The sequence below is a fragment of the Pyxicephalus adspersus genome, chromosome 6 (genome assembly GCF_032062135.1).
Source record: "Pyxicephalus adspersus chromosome 6, UCB_Pads_2.0, whole genome shotgun sequence".
Classification (NCBI taxonomy): Eukaryota; Metazoa; Chordata; class Amphibia; order Anura; family Pyxicephalidae; genus Pyxicephalus; species Pyxicephalus adspersus.
In genome coordinates this window covers 72,320,833-72,335,883 of record NC_092863.1, presented here as the reverse complement: position 1 = coordinate 72,335,883, position 15,051 = coordinate 72,320,833, and the positions used below count along the sequence as shown (strand labels likewise).

Genomic DNA, 15,051 nt, shown 5'->3' with positions numbered 1-15,051 from the left:
ATATATATATATATATATATATATATATATATATAAAGAGAGGGAGAGAGGAATGCTCTTGTAATGCTTCATTACCAAGAAATATAAGTATTTGACAGTATTCTATCTATCTATCTATCTATCTATCTATCTATCTATCTATCTTTATCTATCTATATTTAAATTAATCTGTCTATCTATCTATCCACCATATACCTTTAGCTTCTTTTGATATAACAAGAAAACAAGGAAGTTTTGGAAACATTAATGTGAGTTGGACAATAAACCCCAGTTCCACAAGTGATGTGTTTCCTACTAATGGAATCGTTCAGTTTAAAGATCAGGAAAAAATGAAAACCATATCTGTTTCATCCACGCCAGATGAGGTATGTTTATATGAATACACTGCATATTTTTTATGTATACAGGTAGTCCTCGTATTACATACAAGATAGGGACTGTAGGTTTGTTCTTAAGTTGAATTTGTATGTAAGTCGGAACAGGTACAATATTTTAAAAAATGCAATTAGGACAGATGTTATGTTATTAGGCAGCGTGGTGTCACTTTCTGTATAAAATCCTCACTGTGAGTTAATCACAAAGAAAGAAAAAAAACTTTATGGAGCCTAGAAATTCATTAACTTTTGGAGCTGAAACCAATAGGTCCAGTATTGGCCATAGAAGGAAGTGTGATTCACTAGTAACATCCTGGTAATATTAATCATGTTCCCCAAAAATCAGAACATGAAAAATCCAAAAAAAAAAAAAAGTAAAATATGTTTACAAATTTCTCCCTACAAGTTCCTATTGCGTTTTAGTGCAACGTCCGGTTTAAATATTTCTAGAATTATTTTGGAAGAAAAAAAAATATAGTTTAAATAACTGTGTTGTAATTTTCATATTTACAGGTTCCAGAAGAAAGAGAAATATTCACAGTAATAATTTTTAATCCAACGGGTGGTGCCAGATTAGGGGATGTTACCACTGCCACACTAATGATAAATAAGAATGACGATGCAGTTTTCTTTGCAGGTATTTGTTTTTCTTAATCTTTAAACTAACCCTCGTGTAACAGGATATTCTATTGAGTAATATGGATTTGAATCTTAGAGCAGTTTAGTACAATAAATTTAGTACTAGTAAATTACCACCACAAAATGCAAATAGCTCAAGAGTTTCCTATGTATTCCGAAACAGAGAGTGCAGGAGTTTGCTCAAAATAAACAATACAGTAATAAATTTTATAAGCAATACGGGTTCCTAAATTGACAAGGCAACTTCTTTTGGAGGTATTTCACACAAGGGAGTAAAGCATCCCACTATATCCCATAGGGAAGGGATTAAATGCCAATATAGTATCACTATATCAACCTTGCCAGGGGAATGACCAAGGGCACCAGTGATGGGTAATCCCCCTAAATCTTCAGCTTTAATAAACTCTTTCCCAGTATTATTATTTATTGGTAATATGCTTTAATTATAAACAGGTAAGAACTGCATAGATTTGCATTCTTTTTAGCCTCCCTGGTATGTTTTATGTTGTATTTGCTGTATTTGGGCTCTCTTTAAAAAAACAGGGAATCTGACATTCCCTCAAACATTCCATTTACTGCCATAGAAACACATAGACCTGGTAGATTTCCAAGAGGAAATGTCTGATTCCCTGATTTATAAACGAAAAAGCCTATTACTATTCTGGGTTCATGAAAATACTTTTTAAATGCATCACTTTAGCCCAATACATCAATTTCCACTAAAGCAGAACCCCAGCTAAAATGAATAAATACATACAAAATAAAATTAAAACTAAATAAAGACAAATAGAGTTCTACTTTAAGTGTTACTGCTCAAGGCATGGTAAACAGATTCACAATAATTCTGAAAAAAGGAAACCATGCCTTAAACATGCCAAAGTGCCTTAAGTGCTAGTAAAACTTATTTTATCTAAAATGATACTGTTATTTTCACTAATATAAAATATGCAGGACCTTATATTAATGTATGTGTAACATCATTTATATTACTGTCCAACTACATGCCACACTCTGACTGCATTTCAGAACCAGTCATAGTATTGATTGACGAGGGCCAAGTTGCAAACTTCACAATAATGCGCAATGGATCTGCAGATTTTGTCTCGTCTGTTGCATATATTACTGTCAGTGGTACTGCCAGTGCTGAAGATGGAGATTTTGACTATATTCCTGGAGATATCCTGATATTTGAAGTTGGGCAGAGGGTTCAAAACATATTGGTTCATACAAATGAAGATGATATTCCAGAGACAGATGAATTCTTTTATCTACTGCTTCTAAATGCTACAGGTTAGTTTTACCTATGAGAATGTTTAATTCAATGTACAGAATATAGATACATATTAAGGAATGCTACTACTATAAAACCCCTTTAATAATTGTACTTGCATTAATAAGAAAACTTTTCTGTAGTATGCTGTTCTTTGAAACAATACCTGAATGGAGGACTGAATAAGCTGTATGTATAGCCATACAGTATATATTAGGCATTAATCACTGTAGGAAAAAATCTACTAAATGCACAATGAAACCTTAGAGCCATGGAGTCTAAGTAGTTTACCAGTATTCACCAAAGCATACACCCCCACAAGAAATGATGGACTTTGCTGCAGTTGATCTCTAGTTTGGGGCCTGGTAGTCAAGCGATTACCAAAATGAGTAAAAAACGTCAATACTCAGGGTGGGCAGGGAGCAGGTATGGTTGAGAACAAGCAATGGGCGGAAGTAATCAGAGAAAAAGCACAAGGAACACCAAGGCACACAGGGTCACAGATATCACTGAAGCACATGGGTGAATTAAGTGTTTTGGGTCACAGAAGGTCACTGGTACACATGAGTCTCTGGAGAAAAAGGGGTCACAGGAGATCACATGTATGTGTGAGTCTTTTAAGTAACAGGAGAATATTAGAACTTGGTGAACGGTGCCCAGCAGTAGTGTAGCCAAGAGACACAGTGATATGCATTTATTAGGCAGACCAAATAAAAAATCAGAGGCTGTTTAGGGCACAGATGGGGGTAAAACCTATACTGGAAACAATTATGAAAAAGTACAACTTTTTTTGCACAAAATTAAATTGAAAACATTTTGTTGTACAGTTATGTATATGTTTTTTTTAAAGGAGACACAGTGGTCAGTGAAAATGGAAATGCTACAGTGGTTATCAAAGCAAATGATGACCCTAATGGAATATTCCACATTGAACCTGTGGACAAGACTGTAGAAGAAGGTTCAACAAACCATTTCAAGTAAGTCCACTGAACATGAATCATTCATTCATTTACAAATATTTAAAAAGACAAATTAAGAACAATCAAGAAAAAGGAAGAAAAAAAAATAGACATACAAATCATCCTAATAGTATGTGCTGGACAGTAATTTCACACAAATAACATCTAAAAGGAAGCATGAAAACTCATGGTTTACCGGCTTATGTTACTGAGTCTGTAGGTTTTTATTTTATAACACTTTTAATATTATATGTATGTATATTCAGAAAACAAATTTATTTGTAAATTACTGTGGGTTCGCAACAGATGCACCAATTCCAAGTGCTTTCCCTTCACACAAAATGGGGTTAGATTACTAAAGGAACATAAGCTGTTCTCTCAACAAAGTGAATTATCCTCCTGCAAAGGAATAATTCACTTATTTTATTAAATGTGGTAAAACTCTGCTGACTTCAGCTATCCAAACTGATGCAAGCAATAATCCCAGATTACCTTGCACGTAACTGGATATTCTTTGCCTTGTGAACTTTTACCACTTTTACTGAGCAATGTAAGTTATACTATGCAAGCAAAAAATTTACTTTGCTTATTGGACAGCCCATTTAGTAAACCAATCCCAATTCCTGTCATTTAAACCTTGAATATTTTTCTAATAAGGGTTGAGTCACTAAACTTTATTGACGTTCTTCTAGTTTGTTTGGCAAAGGCATAGAAAATGATGCAGGCAACAGCAAAGCATAGAGAAGGTTTATTTTTGGGGTTATTTATGTTTTGATAAAAGTGAGCTGTGCTTTACACAAAGTCAGGCACAAAAAAAGAAAAAGCAAGCATCAGTTTATAAAAGCATATTTAAAAATACTTCAGTACAATTGACCCAAAACCTTTAGGCTTCGTACATACATTCAATAATTGTCATTGGAAAGAATCTTTCATGATCCTTACAACATTTTCCTAGCACTCTAGCACCTAGCAATTAGCAATTGTTTGACAATGTGAAGCTATAATTATAGTTTCTCTTTACGCTGGCAATGGTTTTAGTATCATATCTGCATATCCTATTGATATTCTATTTTCAATTGCTATATGCTATTTGCATTTATCTTGACTGCAGGGTGATGAGAGAAAGAGGTAATTTCGGCAGTGTACTTCTTCACTGGCAGATCTTCCAGAATGGTTCCATCTTACAACCAGACCAAGAATTTTATGAATCACAAGGCTCACTCTTATTTAATGACAGAGAAGAGTTCAAATATATAACACTCCATGCTGTTCCTGATAGAATTCCAGAGTTCAATGAGTTTTACATTTTAAAGTTGGTAAATATATCAGGTATGTGTGACATTGTAATTTTCCTAAAATAATGATTTAAATCAAACGTTTTTTGGAAAAAAAATTGAGTACGTTTGTATATCAGCATTGCTGTGTTCATTCATTTATGGTCTTGACCAGCCCCACATGTGTCACTATTGGCCAATCTCTTTATTGAAGTCTAGGACATATAAATATATGTGGTACACATTTTAACGTTATTAAACAACATTTTGATATATATATATATATGTAGTTGCGTTTTTAATTAATTTATTTGAAAAGGAGAGAGGTAAAGCAGGTTGCTGGAACCTAGTACTGGTCTATTACATAGTTAGTCAGGTTGAAAAAAAAAAAAAACATAAGTCCTTCAAATTCAACCACTAGGGAAATAAACATATCCCAGATATAAAACCCTATAGACATAGTTAATCCAGAGGAAGGCAAAAAAAAAAACTCTGGTACAATTTGCTCCAACAGGGAAAAAAAATCCTTCCTGATTCCATGAGGCAATCTGTTGCAAATATGTGTCTGTATCAACAATCTCTGCTATCTTTACTAATTCCTAGTAAAATTTTAATTATGTGTTTCTAGGGAAGCTTTCAGCTTTTTCCTAAAGCAATTTATAGCAGTTGCCGGAATTACTTCCAGAGGGAGCCTATTCCACATTTTCACAGACCTTACAGTGAAAAATCCCTATTAGTAATGAACACAGTAAAATGATAGTCTTCTAAACTATGCTTTGTTATTGTTCCCCCTCTCATTTGCCCGTTTTGCTAGTTTCTTTCCTTGTGCTTTGTATCCACATGAACATATATGTCCAGTCAAGCCAATAGTTCTTGTTTGTAACGTTACCATATGATAGGGGATTCTGAGGATGTTAGAATCATAAACTGACAGGTGGACAGCTTTAGAAGTCCATGACCACTCTTATGTTTATAAATCATTTCCACTTTTAGAAGATATGGGAATGTTTCTGTTGAAATCAGAAGTCTTTGCTACACAGTAAATTATCATTTTTTGAGAAACTTGTTTTTTAACAGGTGGTCATCCAGGTTCTGGAGGAAAGCTTGCGGAAACAAACCTTACTGTCACAGTTATTATCCCTTTCAATGATGACCCATTTGGAGTGTTTGTGATTGGCTCAGAAAGCCAAGATCGGGAGGTAGCTGAAGATGTGCTGTCAGTAGATGACATGAGATATATAACTAACCTTTCAGTCTGGAGAAATCAGGGCACTTTTGGACATGTTCGAGTTGGCTGGGAAATTCTTTCTGAATCCTTTAAAGGTGGTTTTCCTCCAATGTTGGACCTCATACTGCTGGCTTCATTCCCACCTTCAGTACAGCTGCAAGCTCATATGCGGCGACACCACAGTGGAACAGATGCATTGTTTTTCAGTGGGGAAGAAGGTGCTTTTGGCATCATTGAACCTCAGTATTTCGATAATATGAATAACACCTTGACAAACTTTACTTTCTCTGCGTGGTTTATGCCACTTATGAACACTAATGGATTTATTTTATCAAAGGACAATGATAACGGCACAATATATTTTGGTGTTAAAGTGGAGACAAATAACTCTTACATTATGGTCCTTCTTTATTATGTAACCTATGGATCAAACACTACTTATTTTGCTAAAGCTGGAGTTCCAAAATTCCTGGAAGAAAATGTCTGGGTACACATTTTAATAACATTAGATGATGGATTTATTGAGTTTTATATTGATGGAATTCTTGTGCCTGGTGGAATAAAGAGTCTAAAAGGAGAAGGAATATTAAATGGTGAGTTGAGTTTATGTTCTTTAAGTATATTTTGTGGTTGAACAAAATTTATGCAGCCTTTTGGATTTACCTCTGTTAGACTTACCTCTGAGTTTGTCATGTTTCTACTAACATGTTTTTGAAATTCAAACACCAGATGCATTTTTTTGTGTATGCAAATCATAAGCGCATGTATGCACTTGTGTGTACCAAGTGAGCACAAGTGAGGTTTATTTATGAGTCCAGTTTTGGTAAAGGTGTGTCTTTAGGAACAGAATTTAGACAGCCTAGTTTCTGAAAGCAAAAAAAATTTATCTGCTGTTTTAAGAGTTTAAGTGGTCATTAGGCAGTATTTATGGTAGGTTGTCCTTGTTTTCCAACATGTGTTGACTATTTCATTTAATTATGTACTCTTTAATGTGTAAATATTTCCAGTGCCATTTACCTGTACTTACCATGGCTACTGACAGTTGATTTTTCTACAATAGTTTAAATCTACCACTGACCTTGCAGGAACACTCTGTTCCTTTGTATGGCATAAAGTGAGCCAAACTTTAAGATCATTCACATTAAAATCATTAAAAATGTGCAATAAACATAATCAAATATTCCTGTCTGGGGTACCCAATCCTAGGGGCATACCCTGTTGTTTTTCGACACGTTTTACAGATTAAATCCACTTCTTCAGGAAAACTGAAGACAAAAATATCTGGTTCCTGCAGCACATAAAGCTCCACCTAGGTATGCCTGCAAGTGGCGTCCACATGGAAGGGACCAGATATTTCTGACTTCCATTTACCTGAAGACCTTGTTTTTTATCAGTGAAACTTGTTGAAAAACAACAGGGTATGCACCTAGGATTGGGAAACCCAGACAGGAATATTTGATTATGTTTATTGCACATTTTGAATGATTTTATTGTGAATGTTCTTAATGTTTTCTAATAAAGATAATATATTTGATTTAGAGGTACAATTGATTATTGCTGGCCTGAAAAGTCCCATTCTTTTAGCTAACCCCTAATATCTTTATCTTGAGTCAATTATTAGGGATGTGGCCATGTGGTAGATAGGAGGTTGGTTAGACTTTATTTTTGTTTTGTTGATTAACCTCCCTAGCGGTTCATTTCTTTCCGGTTTTATATGTCTAAAAGCGGTACATTGTTTTTCATGAAAATTTATTTTATAGTATAATATAGTAGTATGAGTAATAAAAAAAAATGTCTGAAACACAAAATGATGTAAAAACAGTAAATTGAATAAATTAAAAAATATATATATATAATTTTTTTTTTTTAAATTTTAATTTTTAAAAAAAAATACATATTATACTCATACTAGTTTATATACTGTAAAATAAATGTTCTTGAAAACAATGTACTACTTTTACACATATAAATCCAATGTATTGCATTCAATACAGTTATTTTGTATTGAATGCAATACAAATGGATTTTGAATTTCCCGCCCCGCCTTGCCAGCAGTGTACACACGCACTGACGTCACCGGGAACTCCCCGGTGACTTATCAGGTGCAGAAGCCGGCCGGAGGAAGAAGAAAGAAGACGGAGATCACGGCGATGGACTGTGCGGGACGCCGGTGGATCAGGTAAGCGCTGTATTTACTAACCTTCTATAGGGTTACATACCCCGAGTGTGACTCAGGGTTACCCCTTTTACCAACTTTTTTCTAAAGGAGAGTAATATCCCTTCATTGCTATTCTTGCTGAAAGTGTTGAGTATAAGGAAATAATCACACTTTTTCTTCTATTGTTACTCTGTATGTCTATATATAAAACATGCTCGTTTGTAGGAGCTGTTATGATGCGTGTTGTAAAAATCTGTAACCTAAATGTTAAATGAGAATGTGGCATAAAATACAGGCTGCATGAACTGTTTTTTATCTGTCTTCTCTATCAGGTCCAGGCACTGTACGTATTGGCGCAGGAGCAAATGGAAGCAGCAGATTCACCGGCTTACTGCAAGATGTCCGTCTTTATGAAGAGAGATTATCTCGAGCAGAGATTAATGAACTACATGCGACCCCAGCCAAGAGTGACTTGCATCCTGTATCTGGCTATCTGGAATATAGACAAGGGGAAATACACAAGTCATTTGTTATTGCTGCACGAAATGACACTGAGGAAGAGGGAGAAGAAGTCTATGTCCTAAAATTAGTGTCTGTGCATGGAGGAGCTAGGATTCCAGAGGAGAACACAACAGCAACCATTAGAATACAGAAGAGTGATAATGCTAATGGTTTGTTTGGGTTCACCGGACCATGTATTCCTCAGGTAGGACAGAAAATAGATCAGGGGCATACAGGGTGATATTCATCAGTAGGGTACCACGGGGTAAGGATATTAAAGCTAAACTTCAGGCAAACAGCTAAATATATAGTTTTGTAAAAAAATGTTTTGGTTCCATCAAAGGTTTATAATTCTCTGCAGCTAGTTTTGTGATCCTAGCACTTCAGCCAGGTCCTTGGCATCCACTACTATTGTACCACACTGTAGTTTGCAATACCACAGCCTGCTGACTGGACAGTGAAAGAGTTGTAGCATGTTATTATTTATCACTGTCAGCATATTCATTTTCAGTATTTAGGTATGTGGGTAGGGCCTACCTACACAAATAGGATGCAATTAGTGCCATTCAATTTGCATCTACAATACGCATCTGCCCTACAGTGCACCACAATTCACAATGTGCATTATTTTTCAAAGCTTGCCACAACAGGAGAAGATAGACTATCAAAGAAGAAGCTGGGTCATCCAGCCAACCTGGAAGGGATGCCATTCAAGGTTTAAAACATTTACCAACTAATAGCAAATGATGCTTAAGGGATTTATTCTAGATTTGTTGGATCTCCCAGGTTCTTCTCTGGTAGTCTTACTTCTTCAGCTATAGAGAGCTTTAATCAATCAGACCTAATGTGTGCAGTAAAAAACATAAAGCCAGGTGTAATTTTATCTGCATTTAAAATAAATAGTTTGGTAAGTAGTGCATTGCAACACATTATTGTGATGCATACTTTACTTCATTTCACTGATGTTACCTGAGCAAGAAAAGGAATAGTTCAATCAATCAAGGTAAATGCCCTGTATGTGGAGGGCCCACATGGCAGGGCAATTAGTCATACACAGCAAAAGTTACAAAGATAAAAAAACACCATAAGCTAAAAACCAGTGGATAAACCTAAAACCTAACACCTAACAATGATTTGTTAGTTCCACATACAATATCTATTGATATGAGTGTAGGCACCAGATCTGACTTCAAGGCCAGTCACCATTTAGGGTCCCTATGTTAATAGAAGAAGCAGATTGCATCCCAACCAAACAAAGGGTAATGATTGGGGCCTAGGGCTAGGTACACACTTTCAATAATTGCCGTTAGAAAATTAATGACTCACGACAGATCATTGATTATTCACATATATTTTGAACGACCATATAGTGCACAATAAAGTCCACCAATAATGTACACACACTAGATATGATTGTTTGAAGGATGCAGGAAGTGATGTCTACCAGAGAAAGTGAACTGCAGAACCATCCACGATCAGATTGTGAACGATCGTCACACAACATCGTTTCCAGCAAACTTCCTCGTTCATCAGTGTCGTTGGCCTGTTTTTGTTAACAATTATCGAAGCATCGTCGTTAATTGTTTGTTGCCAAGGACAATTTTTACACAAGTGTATGTAGCCTTAGTTTCAGTACACCAAAGCAAGGAGTTGCATTTGCTTGATTACAGGGTGCATTCAGTTACTTATTGTTTCTTTTAAATGTTAAATCATTGTTTTTTAATTGATAAAAATATACATACAAAAGTGCCAAACTAGAGACTTTCAAGCATATAAGGGTGTCACATCACAAGAGCCTTTCAAGATTTGTTCGGTGTGTTGTATGCAAACTTGTCTCAGCTAAACATCTATTGCTTTTATACATAGCGAGGCCGAAATAATCTGTTTTGTTTTGTAACTGTTTATTGTGAATATTAAAAGAAGGATTTTGAATGATGTACTTAGTATGGCTTTCCAGAGATTGGTGTATATGAATCTGAATGAATATGTATGTAGATATTAGGGAAAACATCTAAACTTACATTCATTGTTGGCTATAATCATGTCACAAATGATGCCTTGGCATTTTTCTTTTCAGTCAACAGAGGAAGATTCTACCATCTCCTGTGTGGTGGAGCGTACCAGAGGAGCTTTGGATACTGTGTACCTCTTCTACAGCATCATTCAAACTGACCCAGGGGTCACAGATGACTCCATGGCCGATTTCACAAGCAGAAGTGGAAATATTACATTTCTTCCCTCTCAGAGATCGAAGGTGGGTGTATGACTATTCCAAGACGCGCTGGTAACAAGGGATGTTCACAAAGGGCTCCTTCACATACTGTAATTTAACACTTAGATGTTTTTTTTTGTTACATCAAATAGTGCACATACATCTGTATACTAGCAATGAATCAATAAATTGCTTTATGTATATATACAGTTCTAGTTTTCCTTCCTGTATTTTTATGTATTATTAAATACAAAAAAAAAAATAGGTTTAAGAAGATTAATATAAATAGTGTGAGCTTGCAGTAGAGGGATTCTTCATAACAACATGTTTGCAGCAGTTCAATAAAGCAACATACAGTCAGTTTTCAGAAAAATAAAGTTCAGGCTCCTGCCTGGATGCTGTATTGTACCAAGTTCAAGTTCAAGTTTTGGGAAACCACTAAGCTTATAGCAGTTTGCTGTTGATCCTCTTAAATAAAGCACCTGTGCTCTATAGTTACAAGTAAAGACCCGGACATAAACCTGGTGACCAAGGACCCCTCCCAACTCTTCCTTAGCTAACTCCAGGACACTTAAAACTGGCTTTTCATAAAAGCCAACTATATTTCGTGGAGCCATTTAATAAACAAAATGCCTTAGCCTGGGTGCTATATACACTCCATCTAAGACTTTCCCATCCAAGCCCATGGGACACGCTATCCTAAAATCTGTGAATGAATATCTATCTATCTATCTATCTATCTATCTATCTATCTATCTATCTTTCTTTTTTTCTATCTATCTATCTATCTATCTATCTATCTATCTATCTTTCTTTTTTTCTATCTATCTATCTATCTATCTATCTATATCTATCTATCTATCTATCTATCTATCTTTCTTTCTTTTTTTCTATCTATCTATCTATCTATCTATCTATCTATCTATCTATCTATCTATCTATTATCTCTCAGGATCTCCTGCACACTTTTGTGAACATCACTTTTTGCAGGAGCACTGGGCTTACACTGTTGCCCCTCCTTCTCCTAATCTGTTGAACACAGGTTGCCAGAAGGTTGATATAAAGAGAGGATAAAGTATATGTGCCAGTTGAATTCGTAACTAATTCATAATGGTTGATGGATTTTTTTTTAATATTATATAAGCCTGGAGTCCAGCTTTATAAGTAAATGTAATAATATTAATAATATATATATGGCCCAAACTATGTTTTTTTTTAGACAGCAAAGGGAACTGTTAGAACCCCTTTACGTTTTTTACTGCTGTTTAAGTACCCTGCAGGGTAGATTTACCTTTTTTTTTTCTAGTGATAACAATCCAGCTCTGGAGTAGATAATATTAGTTGTGTAGCATTGATTGAAGCAGATTGGGTATTAAGTAATCTAGATACATTCCAGTGCTTATCAGAATATAATGAAAAAAAAAATTAGAAATATTTATGTTATACTGTAACCAAATGAGTTATAATAATATGTGCTATTTTGATCTTCTTTGGTGTAGGTTTTAAATCTGCATGTTTTAGATGACGATATTCCAGAACTTGCAGAACATTTCCAAGTTATTCTCACAAATGCCGTGTCTGCGGATGGAAAGGTTGGCTCTCTTCCGACTAGTGGAGCCAGTATAGATCCATCTACGAACTCTGAAGATGTAACAATCAATGCAAGTGATCACCCCTATGGTAAGACAAATTTTGCTTGTTGAACAAAAACATATTATTACTGTATTCTACCTTAAAACAAAATCTCAATATAGGAATTTGGCACCAAGTGGAGCAGAGAAAGATGAAGACAAAGGGAAAAGGATAGTGTTTCTACCATTGATACTACATTATGATTACCTCTGCCTGTGCTTGAGTGTATACATTACTGCATCTGCTTCTCTCTCCTTTAATGTATGAAGGATTGTACTGACCTATAAGGAAACTCTTTGGCTGCCATGCATTTCTTATTTGCAGCTCAGGTGGCTGAAATGTTGCTACAATCACATGCATATTATCCAAATGAATTTTCAAATTACAACCCAACCCCGCCAACAAAATGACATAGACATGGCAGAACCTAAAGAATAAACATGGAGGAATTAGTGATTCTATCTGCCTTCTGCTGTATGTGCAAGTGTTGCACGGTGAATGTGCGGTCATGACATGCGTGATAAATCATTGGCAATCTTGGGGTTAAACCAGGAGTCAAAATGCCTGCTCAAAGCGGAAGTAAATTTTAAAAAAAAAAAAAACTCACCTTTACTTTTGCAGATCCATCAAACCCTCCAGAGGTTTTCTGAATCAGGTCTCACGTCCCAGAATTCACCCTTGTCCCCCTTTGTTCCCATTCTTGTGCCTTCTGCCTATGTTACCTGATCTCGTACAGTACAGGTGCGAGATCCAGTGACATATCCTGTGAAAAAAAGTTTACCTTATATAAAAGTGTTTTATACCTTTTTATGTAAAGTAAAACAAATAGTTTAGCTCCTTTTAATGGCACCACTGAATTCTTAAATGAAAGTGTGACTCATACCTCTGGGTAGTCCACAAAATCTGTTTTTGTTCAACCACCCCAAGATGTTTAGTTTTATATGTTGCATTGTTTTGTGTATGATTGTGACAATTTGGGCAAATGGAAAGGAGACAATGAGCTGATTAACTAAAGCTCTCCACGAGCAGAGAAGATAAACTATCATGGGTGAACCTGGGTGATCTAGCAAACCTGGAATGGATTTGGTCAATGATTGAAAACATTTACCAAATAAAAGGTAATTATTTTAGGAAATTCAGTCCAGGTTTGCCAGATCACTCAGGTTCTTCCTTGAAAGTCTATCTTTTCTGGCCTTTGGGAGATTAAATCAGACCCAATGTGTTAATTTGTTTTACAGGGCTGCTTCAGTTCTCTGTGGACCCTCCACCAAAACGAGGTGACAATATGACAATTCCAGCAAAGACTGCGCCCACAATTAGAGTGAAGGAAGAAGTAGGACAAGTAAAGTTGCTGGTGGTTCGAGCACAAGGTCTCTTGGGAACCATAAGAGTGGAATACAGAACAGTCTCTATGACAGCATTCAGTGCCCAGGATTATCAGGTAACTGACAGAGGATTATGTAGGGTCATATTTGCATATCAGTGGAGAAAACAAACAAAATAAAAATATTTATTTAAGGAAACAGCAGATACCTTGAAATTCCAGCCTGGTGAACGATACAAGTACATTTATGTGAACATCACTGATAATTCAGTACCTGAACTGGCCAAATCATTTAGAGTTGAATTGTGGAATGCAGAAGGAGAAGGTAAGTGTGTGTTTTTTCCTTTTGAAACCTTTTTAAAAGAGTAATTTGACAGACAGACAGACAGACACTGCCTCAAAATGTGCTGTCCATACATACAATCATTGCTGCCATGATAATCTGTCTTGGAGAACTTTAATAAATCAGGTCCTATATGTCATAAGTGGTTACATGGAGGCATTGACATGCATTTATAAGCGTTTACTAAATGCTCTAGTAAGCAGTTGCAGAGTGCTTTGTGGCTCTCTTACCACATGTAACAAAGGATCATGGATCGTCTGCTGTCCTTCAAAGCACTCTCAGTCACTTTACACCTGCTTCCAATTGCTTGCTAAGGCAAGTAGGAAAGCGTTCCTTCTTGTCTACTGCACCATCAAATGGCTGCAAAAAGAGATTTTAAATGCTTATTTGTTTCAGTGATAAGCAGGGCTTGGGGGCTTTTGAATACTAGTTGGCAACACAGCTGTTTTTCAAAATATTATTTTAAAAACTTTTCATAATGTAAGCTTTGTAAGTTAAGTACATTACATTTCAAGCTTTAGGTAAATTTTGTCCATAGATAACCTTATTTATATATTTGTTTTCTCCATACATTGACTGTTGGAGAAAAAACCTAGTTGATACTTGCATGTATATATATATATATATATATATATATAGGTTTTCGGGCTATGATCATATCAGGAACCATTCTGTCATTTGATGTTGTCTGTCCCCTAATATGTGGCTCCTTTCTTGTTGAAATATAAAGCTTTATATTCTGCTCATCTTGGTGCTAAATATACTGCCTATCTCCTCTTTGTTTCTTATATGTATATACATGTATATGTGTGTTCTGTATGTCTCTTCCTGAAGTGGCTGAACTCTTTAGGGATGATGGCTTTGCTAGTGGTGATGGTGACATGGAATTCTTCCTTCCCGCTGTACATCACAGGGGTAAGCACCTCACTTACTGTCTTTTCTTTGCACTCTGTTTGGCATAGAGCTGAAATCAATCAAATGTCTGTATATTGTCATAATAAACTTTCCTAGAGTAAATACTGGTTTTGTTAGTATAGATCAGAGAACAAATGCCATGTGCCAATAATCTGTCAATATGCTGGTCCTAAACTTTTGTTTGCAGGCTGCACATTTGTAATAACAAAACAATAAACAAAG

At 35.6% G+C, this 15,051-nt stretch overlaps 1 protein-coding gene across 1 annotated transcript in view; it reads left to right on the top strand.

The window, feature by feature from the left end:
• ADGRV1 (adhesion G protein-coupled receptor V1) overlaps positions 1-15,051 on the top strand; it is a 214,350-nt gene that overhangs the window by 47,884 nt on the left and 151,415 nt on the right. The window contains exons 16-27 of the mRNA XM_072413958.1: positions 202-365; positions 888-1,011; positions 2,040-2,303; positions 3,134-3,260; positions 4,354-4,571; positions 5,594-6,337; positions 8,235-8,608; positions 10,481-10,657; positions 12,115-12,295; positions 13,486-13,688; positions 13,767-13,896; positions 14,749-14,829. Of these exons, the coding sequence (XP_072270059.1) occupies positions 202-365; positions 888-1,011; positions 2,040-2,303; positions 3,134-3,260; positions 4,354-4,571; positions 5,594-6,337; positions 8,235-8,608; positions 10,481-10,657; positions 12,115-12,295; positions 13,486-13,688; positions 13,767-13,896; positions 14,749-14,829 (2,787 nt within the window). The remainder of the gene's footprint in view (positions 1-201; positions 366-887; positions 1,012-2,039; positions 2,304-3,133; positions 3,261-4,353; positions 4,572-5,593; positions 6,338-8,234; positions 8,609-10,480; positions 10,658-12,114; positions 12,296-13,485; positions 13,689-13,766; positions 13,897-14,748; positions 14,830-15,051) is intronic.